The 21,105-nt window shown below is 42.4% G+C and overlaps 1 protein-coding gene across 5 annotated transcripts in view; it reads right to left on the bottom strand.

Moving 5' to 3' along the window:
• Positions 1–21,105, bottom strand: part of LOC123956643 (metabotropic glutamate receptor 7-like) — a 342,022-nt gene that overhangs the window by 152,887 nt on the left and 168,030 nt on the right. For 4 of the 5 annotated variants that reach the window (XR_006821589.1, XM_046028985.1, XM_046028988.1 and 1 more), the window contains 2 exons: positions 3,048–3,183; positions 1,625–1,779 (listed from right to left, as the gene is read on the bottom strand). Coding sequence is in view for 4 of the 5 variants with exons in the window: in XM_046028985.1 (XP_045884941.1) it covers positions 1,625–1,779; positions 3,048–3,183 (291 nt within the window). In the remaining variant the exon portion in view is untranslated. Of the gene's footprint in view, positions 1–1,624; positions 1,780–2,422; positions 2,612–3,047; positions 3,184–21,105 lie in introns of those variants that run through there. The other variant, XM_046028989.1, reaches the window with a different exon arrangement.

Raw genomic sequence — 21,105 nt, 5'->3', positions numbered from 1 at the left:
AAGTGAATTACTGCTCTCCAGCACACAGCCTAACTAGATAACGTTACCATTAAATGAACGAGGTTTGAACACCAGGATCAACGCCAGGAGGAAACCAGGGAAGAAGACAAGACAGCGAAGGCTCCTCCTATAATTCACTGATTTATACAAACTTATATAAAACTTTTAACTGTTTAACAAACTATATAAAATAAAAGCAAATTAACAGCAAGTACTAAAACCACAACTGTGCACTAACAAAGTCTATAAAGCAACAGCCCCCTTTCATACTCTGTAGTTTATTTTTCAGAAGTGCTTATATTTTAGGCAGTAACTCAGTGGAGAATGTTCTGTAGCTGCATCACAGCCAGATCTTCCTTGATGTACTTTAAACCTTTACTCATTTCTAATAACTTTTTTTAAAGCTGGGTCTCTGACATCGCCAGCGTTGTGTTGGACAGATTTGTGCTGCGGTGTTTATGTGAGAGAGAGAGAGACTAAAAAAAAGAAACTTAATAATTGTACAAATTTTCAAATTATTATTATTTTGATTGTTTGATATTTTAGTAATTGTTTGTATTTATTTTTTTTTATTTTTTTTATCAATTATTATTTTTATTTTTTGAGTATTAATACATACACACACGCTTACTGTATTATCTATTTTATTTGAATTTTTAATATAATTTTGTCTTTTTTAACATACAAACGTTACTGTTTTATTTGGTTTTAATTTTTAATATAATTTAATTTTTTTTAACATACACACACACAAAGACATATACGCTTTAATTACTTGTTTAATGAAATGTATGGGGTTGATTGTTCTTATGTTGTTTGTATGATGCTTTGGCAATATTGTTGTTACACATTCATGCCAATAAAGCTAATTTTAATTGAACTGAGAGAGACAGAGAATGCGCTATGTCGCTGATCTGCAATCAAATAAGATTTTAAATAGGCCTGGTAAAATTTAAAAACGAGTTGATATATCAGCGTTGATATTGTAGCTTCATATTTACTGCACAGACATGAGAGAGGCATCAATCTGAACATCAGACCCTCAGACACAACATGAATAATTTGCCAAAGTGTGAGAGCTCCGTATTGCTTTCTAAATGGTTTTTCTTGTTTCTGGATGCTTATGAAAGTTTAAATGTGCACAACGCCCGGCTCTAAATATGATACATGTCATGTCTCTAACAAAAGCAGCACAGTGGCCGGAGCTTATCTGCAGTCAGCACCGTGAACGTTACAGAGTCTGGCAGTCTCTCTTGTAGCCATTTTAAAAACTAAAAATGGCTTTTTAAGTTTAAAATACTGTCCGACACCTGTTCAAGTCAAATGACACACACGTCTGAGGACACAGAAGGACAGGCTTCATCTTTATCTCTGTTCTTGGACTGAACGTCTAATAACATCCCTGTAGGGCTGACTAAGACGCAGACTTGCTGCAGATCAGTGGTGCTGACGGCGCCTCTCTGGCAGGCTGATGATGATGATGATGATGATGACGTATAATCATCCTCAAAAGAGTCCTGTGCAATTTTGTGTCACAGGAAACCGAGAAATGGGACAGAGTGAATGTTCTCACTGAAGTCGGGAAAGAGGAAAAGGTCTGTGAGCTCCGGAGATGAGAACCTACCGCTGATGGTGGCTCTCTTTGGCAGGATGGTGACGGCTCCCACAGCGGCGTCCTCCAGCTGGTGGATGGGGCTGTTCTTGGCCCCCCAGCTGTCCGAGCCGATCCACAAGAAGTGACCGACCTGGTCCGCTCGCTTACTGGCATTCAGGATCCCCCTGGGTTCAAACACACATCAGCACTGAGTCACATGCAGCGTCATATTCACTGTGTGCATGGCAGCCTTTAAAGAGAGAATATATCGGATTTAACCAGCGTTACAGAGAAAAATGACCCCGTCTAGGTCAATATAGCACCAACACAGAACTGGGAACATTATAGCCCGTCCCAAGGGGTTACTTCGACCCAGCGTCAGACATACCTAGGTCAAGTTTTGCCACAAATCCAATGTTAGTCGCTCAAAACAATGTGAATGGGACTTTTTAAACTGCAAAGCCTACATGCATTATTAGCACTTAACAACAAACAGATTCTAGTTTGGGTAAATAACCCAATAGCATCATAAGAAAAACAAAACTAACACGACAAACCAGCCGCTGTCTCGGCTGGTTTTCTATCTAATGTTAACCATCATTGTGTTGGCGCTATATTTAGGGTTGGGTATCAAGAACCAGCTCCAAGTTGGAACCGTTACCAAATTTCCAAGAACCGTGGATTCTATAAGACCCGTGCGTTTGGATTCTGCTTCTTGGCTTCTAACTTCCTGCATATTTCAGCTCCTGACTGAACTGCAGTGAGCATTTTACATCCTATCAAAGTGTCTCTGATCTGCCAGGAGCCGCTACGCCGACCGAACGTCACCTCATGTGTTCCGTCAACAAAGCCTGAAGAAGAGCGTCCTTCTGGTTCCTGTCCTGGACCGTGGCGGACCGTAGCAAACGCTACAAATTTTGGCTCAGCTTCACTGACAGGAGGTTTGGTGCGAGGGATGAAGCGGCTCCGACGTGACGAAGCGTTTCCTTCAACACGGCGTGAATCTGAAGGAACGCTTCACAGTGTTCAACGTGTCGCGCTCTCCCAGCTACGACGACGCCCCAGATCCGGGAAACCGATGATGGCTACAAATAAGACGAGTCCCCAGAGACGCCCCTCTAGGACAGAGACTCCTTTCACTTTAGCCATGAAGGGGACGAGGAGGAAGGTCACCGATCTGTGGTGTAGGGGTTGGAGTAAGAATCAGAATATGAATAAATACGATACCCAACACTAGCTGTAGTGACCGAAACTGGGTCAATTTTGACCGATGCAGCGTTAATGAAAACAGCAGTAGTGCAAAAAACAAAACCAAACAAGTTTCTTGGTAAATGTATTCCAGCCTAAAATAACACTGCAGAGGGAAAACAGTTAGTTCCAGCGCCTAACCTGAATATCTCATTATAACTGACCTAAGCTTCCACCTTCACGGCGTCAAAATGAAGTTATTTACCTGATATCCTCATCAGAGGCGAACAGGACGACTGCCCTGGCGTACCGAGTGTCCAGCAGCAGACGGATGATTTTGTCAAAGTCGGAGGATTTGTGTTCATGAGGGATCTTCAGCGACTGAGCGATGCAGATTCCTCCTGAGGAGACAGAAACAAAGGGCAACGTTAACATCCAGTAACTCGCTGACCACTTGTGTATTTCCTTCCTACGGCAAACCTGTTTGAGCTTACTGTAAATGAGTTTAACCTTTAAGGGGAAAATGTCCAAAAGGTTGAACATAGCAGTAAAAGTTAATGTATTAGTAGAACAAACCTAAAAGAAGGAAGAAGCAGCAGCACAGCAGAAGAAAGACAGCTCTGCTCGTCTCTCTCTGCCGCCTGACATTTCATGAAACCGCCGACATTTCTGCACACAGTCGTCTTAAAAGTGTGAGGGAAAAGGCTGCGAGAGCTGCAGGCTGAGACACTGCTAGTTTTAATAAATGTCACTCGACTGTACACAAAAAAAAAAACTTTTCTTTGCACTCAGCTGGACGCACGTTTATTTTCTTCTACTGTGTGATAATGGAGAATCTAAGCTTTTGATCACAATGATGAATTCGTTGTTAGTGACCTCACACGCATGATGAATATTGTACTAAAGATGAAGTGAACAAGCAGCCGCTGCAGCAGAGTCGGGTGTCAGCAGATCCTGTACGACATGTCATCAACATAAAGGTTATAATCTACAAAACGTCTTTTCAGCCGCTCCGACGACAAACTGAGGGAAGATCCCCACAATCCTCTGGTGGAAATCAATTACACTTTAATTACATTACATTAAAATACTCATGTTTCACTCGCACTATGAGCAGCATGCTGCCGAAGGACGGAGCAGAGACTTTTTTACTTTTACAGCATCGTGTGCTTCATCTGATGGTGATGACAGAACTCATGGTCACGTCTGATGATTTAAAATAATAAGCTAGTAAATTATGCAGGCTGGGTTCATTCCTGAAGCATTTTCACTTCCAAAATGATGTGTGAACGTCGTGATGCCTGCAAGAGGGAAAGTCTGAGGACCCCCCCAAAGTCAATAGGAAGTTTTTCAGTCTGGTGGACAGACGGACGGACAGGCAACAAATCTGCAAGTCAAATGTCTGACCCTTTCACTAACTATTTGCAACACCCACTTCCACCAGTGACATTTGGCTCACGCACGATGTTATGAAAAGTAGCGTGAGGATTTTGCACAAAGAGTTTGGCCTTTAAGAGCGGCCGCTGTCACCGAGGCGAGACGAGGGCAACGCCAGCCGGTCAGAGCGCTTCAGTCGTCCCAGAATCCCAAATTAGATCAGATGTTTCGCCACTTAGAAGGGCACTTCGGGCCAGGGCAGCGCCACCTTCGGTAAGCCAGTCCTCACACACGGTAGAGAGTGGGGAGAAATGAGGGCTGTTCGTACCGCGTCTCATTTTGCCATCGCGTGCAATGTCGGAGAATCTGTACGTAAACCTCTTCAACCCTGTGAACTCTGATGTTGCTGTCGTTACAAGCTCTGTTCTCACTCTCAGAACAGTTGCGGCATTACTGCAGGATCTTCATTCAGGTGCTGGAGCACGCAGATGCAGAATGTATGATGGTGTCAAGCTGTGCGAGAGTTCACGTTGTTAAGAGATAAAGCGTGACAGAAAACCTACTTCACTCGGGGAAAAACTTTTCCTGCTCCTTTATTATCGACCCCTCTTGCAGTTTCAGCCACCATTTTTGTTCCATTTCCTGTTTTGTCTCCACCACAGATCAATCTTTGGAGCAAACTGACCCACAGCGTTAACCAGCTTACAGCTAACTGTCCTTTCAGCACACGCCCTAAAGCCAAAGTCAGCTACTGAAGCTGCCGTAGGAGTCGTGACGGGATTCACGGAGGAAGCCACGGAAAGACGAGGTGGTCGCAGCACTTCCGTGTTATTTCTGTATTTTTAAACCTGAGGGACTCCCGGTGACCCCCTTTGTTTTCAACAGTCTCCTTCAAGGACAGTTTCCGCTCTGAGGTCTCGTGGGAGGCGAGTTGTTGCAGGAAGAGGCCAGCGCTCCTCTCCCCCGTTTTCCACCGACGTCTTCCTGCAGCAGCTCACGGGCTGAAGCCTCTACTGCACACATTCAAAACCTTTTGTTGCCACGAGTCATTTCAACACCGACAATGTGACAGAAATGATCCTTTAAGTTCTTTCCGGAGGAGAAATGTGGATCTCGCCAACCTCTTCACCTCCGCTCCACCGTCTTCCATCGGTAATGAACGTGTGTCGGGAGATTGCAATGAACCACCAACTGGGAACTCAATTCCTGTGTTCAGAGGTTAATACAATCTTCGCGGGGAGTCACCGCTTATATCACACTCACTAAAATCAGCAAGGTGAAACAAACACCTGAGTCAGAGTTTGTCTTCTCTCCTTCTTTTAGCTCTTCGTTTATTTCTGTAACGTTTGTCCTCTTTCATGTTGGCTCTTTCTTTCTCGCTCTTCTTTAAAGTAAAACCTGCCTCCGCCTCATTCTGTCCCTTTTTGTTGTTTCTTTAATTTTTTTCCCCCTTTCATGTTAGTTTAGCGAGTTAAACGTTCCTCCCCGTTTGTTCTTTATTTCCATGAAATGAATCACCTCTGCATTTCAGTGTTTTGATATTCTTTCCCGTGACATCTTTCAGAGGTTTGACTGCTGAATGAAGTCTTTTTCCCTCTTCAGAGGAGATAGACTGAGCTTCTCTCGCTTTACAAAAAGAGGAAAGAAAATGTCCTGGTCGATGTGATGGTTTAATGAAAACTGAAATTGCATTCTGGTGCAGTACAGGACGTACAGGATGTATTTTACTGTCCTGTCAGAGGGTCTGACAGGCTTTCGATACAGGGAGGAGCACGATGTCTATCTGATGCCTGAGCAACGTCAAGACATTGATCTTGTTTGTTGCTCTGTTTGTAATGAGCCACACTGTCGCAAGGCAGCAGGAGCACAACGCTAAGGTACTTTATTGCAGCGCCCCGGGAAACGGTGACCCCCGCGGTTTTGGGGGCCCGTCCCCGTCTGGACCTGTCCCCGGAAATGTCCCCGGTTCTAACTTGTGTGTTAACCATACACTGTATAAGGTGTTAACGGACCTGCAGGTGTCGTGCTGCAGCAGCATGTTTACGCTGTATCGCCCGGTCTCTTTGCGTCTACAGCTGCTTTTATCTGGATCAAACAGACATAACGTGCAAATAAACATCACTTTATGTCTTTGTGATACTTTTAACGGAATAATCACAATTGTGGCTAAATAATTGTTTTCAGTTTACAGCGTAACCAGGCCTGACATTTCCGTGATTGTAGGCAATAATAGAAGCCTGTTGTTGCCTATGTCTAATATCCTTGTTTATATTTGGAAAAGGGAATGAAGCCCATAATTAACATGACTTACTGCTTAGTTATATATAAAATAAAGACATTATCTCTTTTTGCAATTATCCTTATGACTCAACCTTATTTAATTTGCTGTGTACCGACAAATCCAGACCTTTTTTTACCTGTTGAAATACCTTTAAATGGCCAAAACAACACATAAAATGCAGTATTCTGCTTGCCAGACAGTGATTGCAGCATCTGCTTATTGACTGAAAGGTTATTTCTGCCCTGAAATGAGCTGATTATATTCATTAGGGTTTATATTTGAGAGATTGCAATTGTCCCCCTGTATTATTTATAACATTATATTTTTAATGACATACTGACCAAACCAAAAATGTTTTCCATTCAGAAATCTGGTCACCTTACCTACGGGAGGTTTACTCCGACCGTCGTTCGTTACGAAAAGATGAACGAGCGTTGTGGTCGATTAACGTAATCATCTACCATCACGTTAATTATTACCGCTGGCTGCAAACAGGTTACAGGTTTATTGTTGATCATCTAACGTTACAGTTTAATTTAGTTAACACTGGTTTGAGAGTCTGGGGTGTGTGTTGACTTACAGTAGTTTATAAGCTGTCATTAGTTGGAGACGCAGGGTGATACAACACTCATTACTTGAGACTTGACTTGGACTCTTGCTCAGAGACTTGTGAGCATCTCTGGCGCTGAGCTCTTGACTGTACAGATCCAGTCAGAGGACAAAAGAAGTGAACGAGCTCGTCATCTCCTGCTCAAAGACAAGTTCCCGTCCCCTCCACAGAAACAACATCTGTTTTTAGTATTGTTTTCTTATTTTGTTTTATTACTTTTTATGCTGCCGCCTTGAGACCTAAATGAAGATTAAATCAGACATATCAGTCCTTTAGTGATCTGGTTTGTGCCTAAGTTTGTATTTCTTCATTTACAATTATTAAGATTTTCATTTATACTGTAAAACTTTGAATAATAGCCCATGCTTTTATTTGCTAAAATCATTGAATTTATATTTGGGACAGCCCTTTAATTCCTTTTGCACAAGACTGAAACTACTATGAAACAATTTATTTATTTCAAACAGAATAATACTTGTATAAAAAGGAACAAATAATATAAAATACACGTCATTCATTTGGTCTAGCTCGGACAGACTGTTTTATTTTGAAGTAACATCAGGAAAACAACATCAGGCTGCAGGATGAGAGAAGTGTGGCAGAAGTTAGCAGACTTCAAACGACAGGATTCACAACTTCATTTTTATGAAAAGCTGTTCTGAGTCTTTTGATGGGTGGACTCAGAGAGAAGGAAGATAAATAATCAAGGACACATTCCGGCTTTTTTCCGACACGAGAGCTTCAAAGGTAACGGGAGTTGGCACTTTTTCCTCTCTTGTACCAAGCAGGTTACAGCGGTAAATCTATGAGAATTAGACTTTGTGGCTCGTTGTTTCTGTTCTGAACTGAACGACTGAATTGTGGAGAATCTAACCGATCTAACGACAATGACACACTGACCATAAGTTTAAATATTAATATTTGTATCAACGATCTGAGCAGTTTAGATGCAGCTAAAGCGGCGACCCCGCGGGGTTTAGGAGCTTTTAAACATCAAAAGAACTCCTATAAAAACCAGACCAGGCGTTTAATTGGGTCATGCATTATTTGTCAAAATGTGTTCCCACACCAGGCCAGGAAACGGGGCAGGCAGATGTCTGGGACTCTGATATTAATTTAAATTTAAAGTTTTACGGTACTGATGGTTCATGTTATTTACCTGTTCTCTACATATATAATAGTCTTCATTTTTACAGGTCGTCCTGCCCAATCTGGATTTAAATTGCCTTCATATACACACACAGGGGATTGACATCAACGTGTTCCTGGCTTACAGGCTGACATCTTTTCATATTGGGCTGCGGCTTCACATTAAAATACTTCCACTGGACCAACGGGGGGCTTTTATTGTGAAGCAGTCACAGGAAATGGAATGTACCCAGTAAGAATTATTGAGTCTAATTAATCTAATTTATATTCATATGTAAAAGGGTAAGGATGAGGTCATCGTTAGAAAGATGAGCGGCAGCTGTGCAGACACACGATTACCACCATGTGGTGATGAAATGTGACCCCTCTCATTAACCTCCTGATTCTGATGAACTCAAACAATTAACTCCAAATAACTTCATCAATAATTGAGTCCTCTGATGGATCAGCTCTGTGAGGCTGTACTGTCTGCTGTGGCCGCTATATCTCATCCACTGTAAAAAAAAATTTACATTACATTTACAGTAAAAGATGACCGTCACTCATGAGCACCTCACCGTCCCTCAGATTTAATCATCTGATGATCTGAACATCATTTCTCTGCTGCTGCAGCCCCGTTAAAGCGGGGAAGAGACGGACGTTTCTTACAGACATTAAGTTGATAGACAACCCTCCTTAATTAGGTTCCTCGGAGGCTGTTGATGTATTACCTTATCACGGCGCTTTAGGAGCGTTCAGAGTATTCTGTGGAAATAAATATTTGTGACGCCAGATACTTCCAGTCATTACCAGCTGATACACGTTCTCCCTGACCACAAAGGGCGGGACGCCGCAGTGGTTTTAACGGCGTCCATCTGAGGCAAAGACAACAAATGTGCAACATTTTGCATATTTAAAATGAAATGCTGTGCTAACTGATGTTTTGTGCACTTGGTTTTAGCAGACTAGTCAACACGGAGAACTTTAACATAACCTTGATAAATAAACAGCTGCTTTTTTTCCCGCTCTGTGTTTGGTCTCCACCAGCTCCTGAGGGAAATATCTGACTCTTTAGCTGCTAAACGCTCCACCATGTTCACCCGCTGCTCTCGGACTGAGTCTGTCTGCTGCTGATCAGGTCGTGCACGCTGGTTTTTACAACCTTTTCTCTGGAAACGCCGCTCTGAGGGAGCTGAGAGTACTCCAGAACAGGAAAGCTGCAGCTGGACAGATAAACAACGACCTGAAAGTCACTTTAAAGCTTCATAAAGGCCGGTTTAAACTTCTGACTCTACGCCGTAGCCTGACACGCTCCTCCCCAAAAATGTAACTAAAAGTCAAGGCTACGCAGGTGGCAAGAATTGTGATTGGTTGGCTTGGTCGTGTCATATTTTGTCCTTAACATTTCTAGCTTTTCCTTCTTCTGCCTCAACCGGTTCAAAGGTCGTACACGGTGCTTTAAGTGGGCCGGGACATTTTCTCGCGTACTGGCACTTCTCCCAAGCTGCCGGTCCTCTCCAGATCAGCTTCTCTGGGCTCACCTGTTCCCGTTCTCGCCGGCCCGCTAATCTCTGTCGCCGAGTCCGACGAGGGAGAAGAGAAGCTCAAAATCGCTTTTTGAAAGCTTTTGTTAAAAATGTTCTAAAAAACCAGCAACAAGGAATGTTAAATGGCCGGCGATGGTGCAGTGGAAAAGACACATGCCTTTGGTGTGAGAGACCCGGGTTCGATTCCCACTGTGACACATCCACCATCGCGTACGACCTCTGACATGTATGGCGTTTGTAAGTCGTTTTGGATAAAATAGTCAGCTAAATGAGTGAAATGTAAAATGTTCAATAACAAATGAAACGACGCACAATAAGAAAACATGCAATGCAATTGAAATATAGAAGAAACAAATGCGCATTGTCAAAAACAGTAACTTAAACAGCTAAAACAACAAGCTCCTGATAACTACGTTACATTCTGTTATGTTTATATATTTTGAATTGTCACCTGCGACTTTAACGTTGTTTCCCTTCCTTTAAATAAAGACATTTCCACCATAAATTGGGGCAGAAAATGCCTCTAGAATGCAGATTTCAGCATTTATATTATTCAAAATACTGTTAAAATATCTTCTCATCTTGTTCTCGTGACTCAAGTGTGTCGTCACAGCCCCAGTCTGGAGTGGGACTACTGCCATCTTCTTTTTTCCCCTTCAAGTCGTACGTACCATCTCCTCTGACGCCTCCTCTCCTTACTGTGTTTTAGTCATTTAACTTCAAGTAACAGCTGTTCAACATTGATGAGCTCCAAATCCAACACGATGTGCTCTCTTTCAGTCCACATTATTTGTAGTAGCCTACACACCAACAAAGAAGAAGAAACTCAACACAGTGGAACATAGAAACCCCACCGCCAACCAGCGTTTTGGCGACGCCTTGGCCTTAAAGCAGAGAAGCTGCGGATCCAGCTAATAATTCTTTGCCAGAGACACCAACACGCTTTATCAATGTCTTTTCACACATCGGTATTATAATAATATACACAACAGCTGCTGCAAAGGATCCGAGTACTTCTTACGCCTCACGCATCGACTCATTTAGTCTCTGAAATTGCCTGATTGTCGGTTTAAGAGTGAAGCCTGCAGATCCGGTCTTTTATAAAACACATCAGATTGCACGTCAGAACTCGGTCATTCTGTTTTCAGTGAAAACCCTGATATATGCATCTCGGGCTCCATCATGGCCAAGGACAAAGACGACAGGATGTTCATCCCATCGGTTAAAAACTCCACGCGAGCCTCATCACCGTGACTCCTCTCCTCAAATTCAATTTAAAAACTGTGTATGGGGAAAGGGGATTTGGTGTGGGCCCCACATTTTATTTAACCAATGAATAAAACATTTGGCATTGGGTATGCAGTGGTCAGAACCATGGTAATCCTCCCAGACCACATATTTGTACTGTATCTATATAAATTTACATCCCTCTGCATCAGGACTAAATTACCTTCACGCCTCCAGACAATAAGGTAGTGAAGAAAACTAAAATTGCTTCTGTACTGTGTAATAGATTCTATAACTCTGTGTGGCTCAGGGTGAAGGGTTAATAAACCTAAACGAACAAATTCAATTACTAAAACTAAAATACTACTAAAAGAGTACTCCACCAATTCAGCACGCCCCTCCTGAGTTTTACAGAAAATGATCAGTAGCGATGCAGCAGAACCACAGATGTCATGTTTTTATTGGTTTCTTACCCACAATGCAACTCTTGTCTGACAGCTGTCAGCTGGGTGGTGTGTAATGCTAGCAGTAGCTACTGTAGCCTGGAGCTGCAGAGGTCTGTGAGCTCACTTCTTTCTCGTCACTGACTTCATCAGACTTCACACAGATCCCTCTGAGACTCTGAAAGGATTTATTTCCAGGTTTTGCGATCTGTGTCACTGAGATTTCTGGAGCCACTAAAACACACCCTCTTACTCAGGGCGCCCTGGGCGACAAAGGGCTTAAAGCGCCGACCATGAACCACAATCAAACACAAATGGGCACTTAAAAACATCAGTAATGATCAGTAGGACACTGATCTGCTCCCTCTAAGGTCCATTATAGACGTTTTAAAGACATCGAATTTTGCAAATATTCAGGTTTATTTTCAAAAAACACCATATTTCTGTCGGACTGAACATAGCTGCAGCTTTTCACCCCGTGCCGAGCGCTCTGTTTTAGCTACCGAGTGAAGCATCTCACTTCTATAAGATCCTTGTTGGAAGTTGCACATGCTCAGTACTAGGGCTGACCCCGAATAGGCGAAGATTCGATGCTTCGATGGGCGGAGCATGATTCAACTGTCACAGTCAAAGCGTCGCAGTGAAACAAGGATCATGCCATTTTGGCAATATGGGGGTGCTCAACGTCTGATTTTACACAGCCTGTTACAATAAACATTTCAACGTTTAATGCTGTAAATAAACATGTAAAAAGAAAAATACTTTCAATAAATGTTTTTAAAGTGCACGAATAAATCCAAAATTGTAGGCGTAGCGTGTTTGTGTGCAGTGGCAGCAAGAGACGGAGCTCCAGCTTCACTTTTGTGCCGAGTTGTCTTTCAGATAATTTATCACCGTTGATGAACCACATAAAGAATATTTTATCTTTTTAAACAACCGGCTACTTGAAATAGACTCGACGTTCTTGCAGCTGTGCAGCACGGCGTGCACGCAAAACTCTGCACAAGACCGGTGAATGGAGAGAGGTGTATGAAATTAATTGTCCTTATGTAATTTATATGTAGCTTTGGCAATGGCAGGCGAGAGAGAGAGAAATGGTCATCAAAAAGCCGCAGTTTAGCTGGAAATTTACAGTGTAAGTTGAATGAATAGAGACTGCAGCTCTGCAGCTTCTCAACATTAAAGCGGAGGACTTCTGTTCAGCTGTACATGTTCTCAAACCAACTTAAGAACCTAGACTGGAGCGAGCTTATTGAGGTTTTAACTGAGCTCTGTCTCTACATCACAGTAACAGCTTTATGTCCACTGACTGCCTGGAGGGTCTCCAACGTTGTGTAGGGAGGGTGAGGGGAGGCAGTGGGCGGACGTCTCGTCACTGTGTGCTGCAGCTCAGCGTGTGCCACACCATGTTACACGTTACACTGCGATGGAAATAGGCCACAGAAGTAAAGGCTGGACTACAATCCAACTGTGTTCAGTTCAAGAGCAGAGGTTTATGTGGGAGATGGGAACTTCCATTAGGGTGGACTGGTTGAGATACTGGCTGTTGTTAGAAGACACTTTTTGCAGCAGGATAAAAATCATTTTGCTGCTTCCACCTCTGTTTCTGAACACGAACATGCAGGACGTGTTTTTATAGAGACGACGTCACTTGTCAGGACCACTGGATGCAAAAAACAAAACAAAAACAGCCTCTTTGTACCACTAATGTTTACGTCATATGTGAATCACAGCGTTGAGACCAAACCTCCACATCCAGCGATGATGAAGCTACCAGTGAGACCGCTCCAAGTGGGAACGTAGAGTCCACGTTGATTCTACCATTTACATAATTTCTACTCTTATGTATTCATCTGTACTTATTTCTGTCTTTGTGCTGCTGCAACACCTGAATTCTGCCTCCGGTGATCAATAAAGGCTTATCTCATCTCATCTGAAGGGGCGCGATGTAGGAACAGTGTCTTTTTTGTCTGCAAGACCTTTTCTGCTCTGAATAGTGAATGTATTCAGAGGAGCTGCTGGACCGTGCAGGAATACTTTCTGTGCTTCTGAGCGTCGCAGCTGGAGTCGTTCCACATGTTGGCTGAACGAGGTTTTTCAACACTGGAATCTGAAATTACATCAGAAACCGGCGCACTTAAAAAAGCAAACTTTGGTATCTGTGGTTGATTAGTCTTGTGAGACCAACTGGGACTGACTGCAGTTGGTGTTGAAGGAGGCTATTTACTTTACTTTCATGATTTTTTTTTGAGGGCTTATGCTGCAGACAAACATTTCCTTAAAAGATTATTCTCCTGTTTTAGCAACTGAAGCTTGAATAAAAGGAACAGATTGGTTTTACGAACGCATCTCATGTAGATGGAGCGTCTGTCTCAAGGACCCTGTGGGACAATCGGCCTCCTGCAATAACTCTCTCTGTCAACCTACAACAACAACAACAGGGCAAATAAAGAAAAGTTCAAATCAAAAAACAGTGGTGGTTTTTTAAATCCATTTGTGTAGTACTTGAAGTGCTCCCATCATGCCTCAGTGCTGCATTAGTTCCACATGATGATCAGATTGGTGCCTTTTTGAAGTGGAATAAAAACAGCAGCACTGCAGGAAGCTGGAAACAATCGAATATGTTAGAGTTGTACCACAATGCTGCATTAAATGCTCCCTGAATAGGATAAATCCATGAACTGAGACACACACAAATACACACCATGTACTATAATTGTTCAGAAAAACACTGGTTATTGAAAAGCTCGACTGAAGTGTTCCATTAGGTAAGTAGCATAATAAAATCTGAGGGTAAACACTGTCCTCCGAGTACGACCAGTAATCACACACAAAGTGTTTAAAACCTGGACCCGAACGCCGGCTGCTGGACGTGGAAATAAGCACTTGTTAATGTTGTGTTTCTGCTGAGGAGAAGAGGGGAAAACGTGCAGGTGGTCTGAAAAAACAAAATTTTGCTACCAGGCAAAATCTGAAAAAGCCCCCTTGTCCCGTGTGCACGCAGTTTTGACTTCAGCTCCTCTGTTTCCGTCTGCTGTCAAGACACCATGTGACAGACTTCAATATCTGATCACGTGTGAAGCATCACATCACCTGTGGAGCGTCAGTCTAACGCCATCCTCTCCATCCTGTGGAGAACCGTCTGGACTCGCCGCTCCCAGCCCGCCCGGGGGCCTTGTTTATAAAAGGCTGCTACGCACATTTCGCCGCCATTTAGGCATCTTTTTTTGTGAGTAGCAAACTTATCTTAGTGAGGCGCCGGGCTGGCCGGGAGCAGCGCGTACAGTCGGTTCTCCACATGTGTGCATATTTTACAGCAAACATCTGGATTTATTGGAAAATGACACGCAGGTGCGACTTTCTGCACATGCTGTCACTAATCCTAAAGTTTTCCTGGCCTGTGATGATGACTGGCTGATTCCTTAGAGCCTTGCTCTTGGATCCGTGGGCTGAACTGGGTCCAGCATTTAACACAACAACCCGAGGGAACGGCACCATCCCAGTACAAATACAAGCATAGTCTATAACCTCCCTGGGGCTTCTGGCAGCCGGCTGTTAGCAGCGGGAATTAGCCATGAGGTTTGTGTTTGACATGATCAATAATATATGAAGTTTACCTTTCAGCTTAAAGCCCCTTTTGGGAATAATAACACTGTAAACTCTCTGCATTTTCTTTCATTTGTCAGAGAAACTGTTGTTGTTGCCATGATTCACAAACAGGCTCATTCATCTGCATCGATATTCGAAAACTGCTTTGCATCAACCGTTAATGGTTGAATGTGGGCGTGTAGAGGGCTGGGATATGAGGCAGAACCACGTGCACACACTTCCAGGTGGAGTGTGATGAAGTTCCCTGCAGGTGTGCACACGCACGATTTTATAAATGAGGCCCTGGTCTGTGTGGAAACCTGCAACCTGCAGCAACACGGAGCACCTGTGAGACTGACCTGTCCAGATGCATTACTTTCACCAGGTCTGCAGGAGAGCAACACACACACAGCTATCGATCAGCCTGTAATCTCTTCTCTCAAGCATGAAGAATCCATCAGAGTGATCAGCGGTGTGCTGTGGTGTCATGTCCGTTCACACAGAGTGTATCTAAAGAAGCACGTCCCGCCGTCACATATTGGATTTCTACCGCCCGTCTGTCAGCTGGTGCTACACTGCAGAGACCTGCCGGTCTGCTGGGAGATGCTGTTTATTAGTATTTCAGTAAGCTAACACAGATGTTTCGCCACAGCAGAGGCTGGTTAATACCAAAGGTCATAAAGCTGCTTTCTAGCAATAATAACTATAACTTTATCTATACATCATCTTTTAAAAAAAACAAGGTTACAAAGTGCGAGGGGGGAAAAAGCGGTGAATAAAAAGTGAATAAGATTCACAATGTAAAAAAGTCAAATGCGACAAATGAATTACAGCAAATTCATCAGAAATTAAAAGAGGATACTGAGTTTCTCCAGAGCTCGTAGGGCAACACGTCCTCACACCTGAACAACCAAGTAGGTCGATTGTCTAGTTTCCCAAAACGACATGTCCGAGCGCTGGCAAGCACCAGTCCAGCGACGTTACGCAAGTCACATGGTCAGAGTCATCTACAAAACGTTCTTTAACTTCTCTTCTTCCACACTTTCACTCAGTAGGAAAGCCCTGAGTTTATTTCACTCATCCACCCCACCACTTTATCACTCGTACTACGTCGTCTTCTTCTTCTTCTGCCACTTTTCAATCTCTGAAGCTTTTGTTGCGGCCCGCCGTGGTCCAGGAAGAGAAACAGAAGGACTCTCTTCTTCCAACACATTCTCTCTCCCGACTCGTCACATTATTGGCGCTTGGTCAAGGCCTTTTGGCGTCATTTTTAGACGTTTAAGGCTCTGCGGTCAAGTTAGCAACAACAAATATGCAACGTCCGGTTGGACTTTCAAAATAAAACATCGGCATTTTGAAACAGCACATTATTAAAGTTGTGAAATGCTACAATTTGGTTCGGTTTAGGCACAAAAACTACTTGATTAAGGTTCGGAAAAGATCATGGTTTGGGTTAAAATAACTACGTACATCAGTTAACATGTAAGTTAACCAACATAACTCACCTAACTTGAATAAAAATATTTAATATTGAGTTTTTGTTTCACACTGCACACGAACCGCACTCTCCTGGTTCAAAGTCCGGGTTCTGGTTCTCCATCCACCCCAACCACCTCCTTGCTCAAGTCTTTTCTATCTTCTCCACCATGGGACCTTATTTCGGAAAAATATTGTACCGTAGTCAGTGGCACTAGACAACAAATATTTTGATCCCGTTTGAATTGTGCCTTGAATTACACACACGATCTTTGTCGATTTAAAAGATAATAACATTTTAAATTAAAGAAGGTCGTAGTTTGATGTAAAACTGTTGAGATATAAGGCTGTTAAAATACGTAATTACAAAGACCACAAACCCAAAAGTTGCGTATGTGACGTTGTAACTTTCTCTGTCAATGACTGAAGCTAACGTTACTGAAGCTAACATCAAAACACTTACATGAGAGGGTGATGTGATAAAAGCCAGGAGTCGTTGGATTAAACACATCAGGCGAGATATATTTCTGCATGGAACATAGCTACATTATCTAGCTAGTGGCAAGAAAGCAATGAACGTTAGCTAGCGCTACCGCGCTAACACGTTGGTGACGTATATTGTGCGAGACGAGAGATGTAGTTCATTGAGCAGTTTTCACACAAAACGACATGTAACTTTACTGTTTTACAACAAAATGCGACTTTCTTTACTTGCAAAATTCAATTTTAAATTGACCAACATCATATGTGTAATTCAGGGTTAACGGGATAAAAAGATAAGTTGTCTCTCGCCATTCACTACCGTACATAATTTTATCAAAATAAGGTCCCATCAGCCGGAAGCAGAAGTGAGTGACTTAGGCTCTCTATAGGGATCCGATGGGTCTTGACCATGCGTCCATGTGTGACGAGTCAGGGAGTGAGAACGGGTTGGTTTTTCGTGCTTTGTTGACGTCGTACGGCGTGGAAACGTGGAGTTTAGAAGTATGCATACTTCTAAATTTCTAAAACAACAGAACATGTAAACATGGCAAAGAAACTGACTTTCTCCCGGAGAACTCAAGCTGGGAAAGCAGGTTTGTCTAATGCTCTTACCCCGACTCCACAACTAAACTGAAAGTCTCAGCTCACGCCATCAATCTACAGCCAAAGAGCTTCTCTGCACTCGTCTTTCACTGAATAGCAGCTGACTGCTCCTCCCACCAGAGGATTCCCAGCCAGGCAGCGTTTATAACCACCAAAGACTTACAGCCTCCTCTGCAGCCCACTAAAGACACTTCCGCTCTGAGCCAACCTGAGAATTTATCTGCGATACCCATGACTAAATATTGATCCAGGTGATCATTCTTTGCTTAAAGTATGTCTACGTCTGTGTGTGTGTGTTGTAAGGCCATGCAGGGGACTAAATTATGGCCTCATTCCACTTGAAACGCCGGGTGTTGGGAGTTATGGCAGCAGAGTGTCAAAACTTGCAAGGTCGAAGTGTGAGGCAGTGCCAGGGCGGCGTCAAGGCTGAACGGTCAAAACGACTGCTGGAAGCGAACACAGCGTCGGGATCCAAAGGAGCTTATCACTAACTCATAAGTCTCCCGCCGTACTGTACAACGGGGGCCGCGTCCCGCTCTGGATGCCCTTCAATGGTCTCCATTATAGCTCAATAAAGATATTCATTTTTAATTAAACATCTCTTTTATGAACAAAAAGCAACATCCAAGATGAGAAAACAAAACATTTTAGACATCAACACAGCAGAGTCTTTAAAAAGATGATAGGTATAAAAGTAAAGGTCATAAACGTTATCAAACCTGCTCATCATGACAAGAGAACAGAGGATTTTCTAAACCCTCCAGTCAGAAGTGTCACATCAGAGTGAAGTAGTCAATGTTAACAACTGTTAGAGCTTAAATATTCATTAGTTATGAATTCATATGCCTTTTATTAATTTTTGGACATTTAGTAGACTTAACTAATAATTTTTGAAGCAAAACACAGAACACTTCCTGACTATCCATTATCAAAGGGACATTATACATTTGGAAGAAAGAGAACAAGGACAAACGTGAATATAGATGCATCACAGTTAAAGGGATCAAGTTATTATATTTATGGAACACGAATTATGTAAAGAAAGTAGAACATGTGTAAGTTTAAGAAAAAGTTTAGAAACAAAGATACGAAAGAAATGACAGACAATTATGATCAGTGTGTATCTGTTTCTGAGTTTCTTTATCATATTTATTTTGGGGTTTTTTGACTGATACTTTGGGAGAGCAAGGGGAAAGAATCATTAGGTATGAAGGGTAGGCACAAGAAGCTTAGGCTTCAACCTCGGTCAGAGGAAAAACGATTACGTTATTGTTTATGGTTTGATTTTTTATATAATGATTTAGTATTTATTTAAGCACTTACATAACTGTATGGTTACTGTATATAATTAACCAGGAAACAATACACAAAACTACCAACGTTAAAATGATCATAAAATCATATTGATGTCATACTTTCAACAAATGATCAGTAAATATGATTGGGGCGGCTGTGGTTCAGGAGGTAGAGCGGGTTGGCCGTTAATCGGTTCGATCCCTGGCTCCCCCTGGTTGCGTGTCGAAGTGTCCTTGGGCAAGATACTGAACCCCGAATTGCCCCTGGCGGCTGTTCCGCCAGTGTATGAGTGAGTGTGAATGTTAGTTTCCGTTTGAGCACTTAGGCTCAGTGTATGAATGTGTGTGACTGGTGAATGCAGATGTAGTGTAAAAGCGCTTTGAGTGGTCGAAAAGACTAGAAAGGTGCTATACAAGTACGGAGCATTTACATTTACATATAAAAACATCCAGTCCAAGTCCAGTTCCGCGGTAATTTCCAGTTTTAGTTACACATTATAAGCAGTACTTCTTTTACCGTTAATGCGCATCTCAAATGCCTGCAGTATTTTTTAAACCATCACATCACTACATACTGTCTAGGGGTTTCTTTCTGAAACTAAACTACATAGCGAATTAAAGCTTTGACTCGAAATGCCGCTTTACCAAACTGCAGAGACGAGAACCCCTGAAGCATTAAGAAAAAAACATTTTAATGAGCTTTGGTGTCTTTTTGTCACTAAAATGCTTCCATCTGAAACGACTGTCCGCTGAACCCGTTCTCATCCCAGAGCGTCATTAAAGGACACTTTGTCAACACCCTTTGGTGCCGCTTTTTAACGCCCTGGGTAGCCTTAAGCGTTGTTGTTGTACGAGTAGGACTCTGCAGTCAAGTTAGGAGGAATAAATATGCAACATTGGATTACAGTTTCAAGATTAAGCTAGTGGTTAAAGGGGCTATGTGTAAGTTTTTCAAAGAAATTACTTATTAATAAATCAAATTCTCATTGCCTTATTGTCAATGGGCTCAAAACTCGCTTAGAAATTAAGCACACGCCTGTTTTCTCTGTTGCTTCCATCAGCCACTATTCTGCTTTTAATATGAGGACTCCGGGTCGGATTCAGCCCTGTGAGCGCTCCCGAGCTTCTCAGACTACAGCGACAACACGGCAGCTAACGACATGCAGTCCACTAACACCATAAAACAACTGGCTCACAGCAAAACACAGGCTCCACGTAAGGATCCAAAACTACAATACAGGTTTATTTGCTGAAGACCAAACAGGTTCAGATGATGTCGAGTAAGAACAAAGAGAGCGTTAGTAAAGCTGGAGAAACACAGAGAAAGTCACGTTAGCTTGCCGGCTGACGCCGAGCAGTTGCTAATATTATCCGGTGCAAAGTTATATTGCTATATATTAGGGCGAGCTAACGATGTAGCACGTCGGCTAAATGCAGTAAATGTACCGTGATCATGTAACGAGCGTGGATTAGTTCAACCTGCAGCTGATAAAACTTTTACTGTAACGCTGCAGTGGGAGTTTACCTGAGTATTTTGTGTGAAGCTGCCTCCCTGTCTGTCTCTATAGCTGCTGTCACTCTGCCTTTTTTCCGGGAGTACTGTGCCGATATGCAGCTTGCTGCGCTGAATGAAGTTACGTTACGGTACGGCTGGACGATATGGCCAAAAATGTTATCACGATAAAAGGTTTCATATCTTTCGATATTGATAATTATCACGATAAGTATCAAATTGTTATTTCTTTCGAGTTTAAAGGCTGATTTTTGCTTCTGAGTGAGTTAGTTGAAGAAACCTAAGATGGTTAATTGCGGTTTAAACTCTTCTTGAGGCCAAACAGTGGATAACTTCCCAAATCTGTGGTAGAACATTCAAAACAATTATGATAAAATGTATTGTTTCTGTATTATTGTTTTTTGGGTATTATTGTATTTACACTTGTTAAAGCACTTTGTTACTTGTTTTTGATAAGTGCTCTACACCAATATGCACGAGTAAATATAAGTAAAAACCACAAGTAGAAGCTTTTTCCAGTCCTTTTTCCTCAACAAAACAAACTAATTAAAAAGAATTCCTAATTTGTGTATGTTTCAAGCGAATAAAATCCAACATTTATTGAACATTTGTTCTATTTTTACTGAAAAAAAATATATCTAATTATTGTTATTGTTTTATTGTCCAGCCCTACGTTATGGAGCCGGTGTTGATCTGCCTCTGAGACAAGAACGTTGAAGTAACAGAGCCTGAACATGTCTGTGTGAAAAGCC

The sequence above is a fragment of the Micropterus dolomieu genome, linkage group LG18, assembly GCF_021292245.1.
Source record: "Micropterus dolomieu isolate WLL.071019.BEF.003 ecotype Adirondacks linkage group LG18, ASM2129224v1, whole genome shotgun sequence".
NCBI lineage: Eukaryota > Metazoa > Chordata > Actinopteri > Centrarchiformes > Centrarchidae > Micropterus > Micropterus dolomieu.
This window is presented reverse-complemented; position numbering and strand designations above follow the sequence as displayed.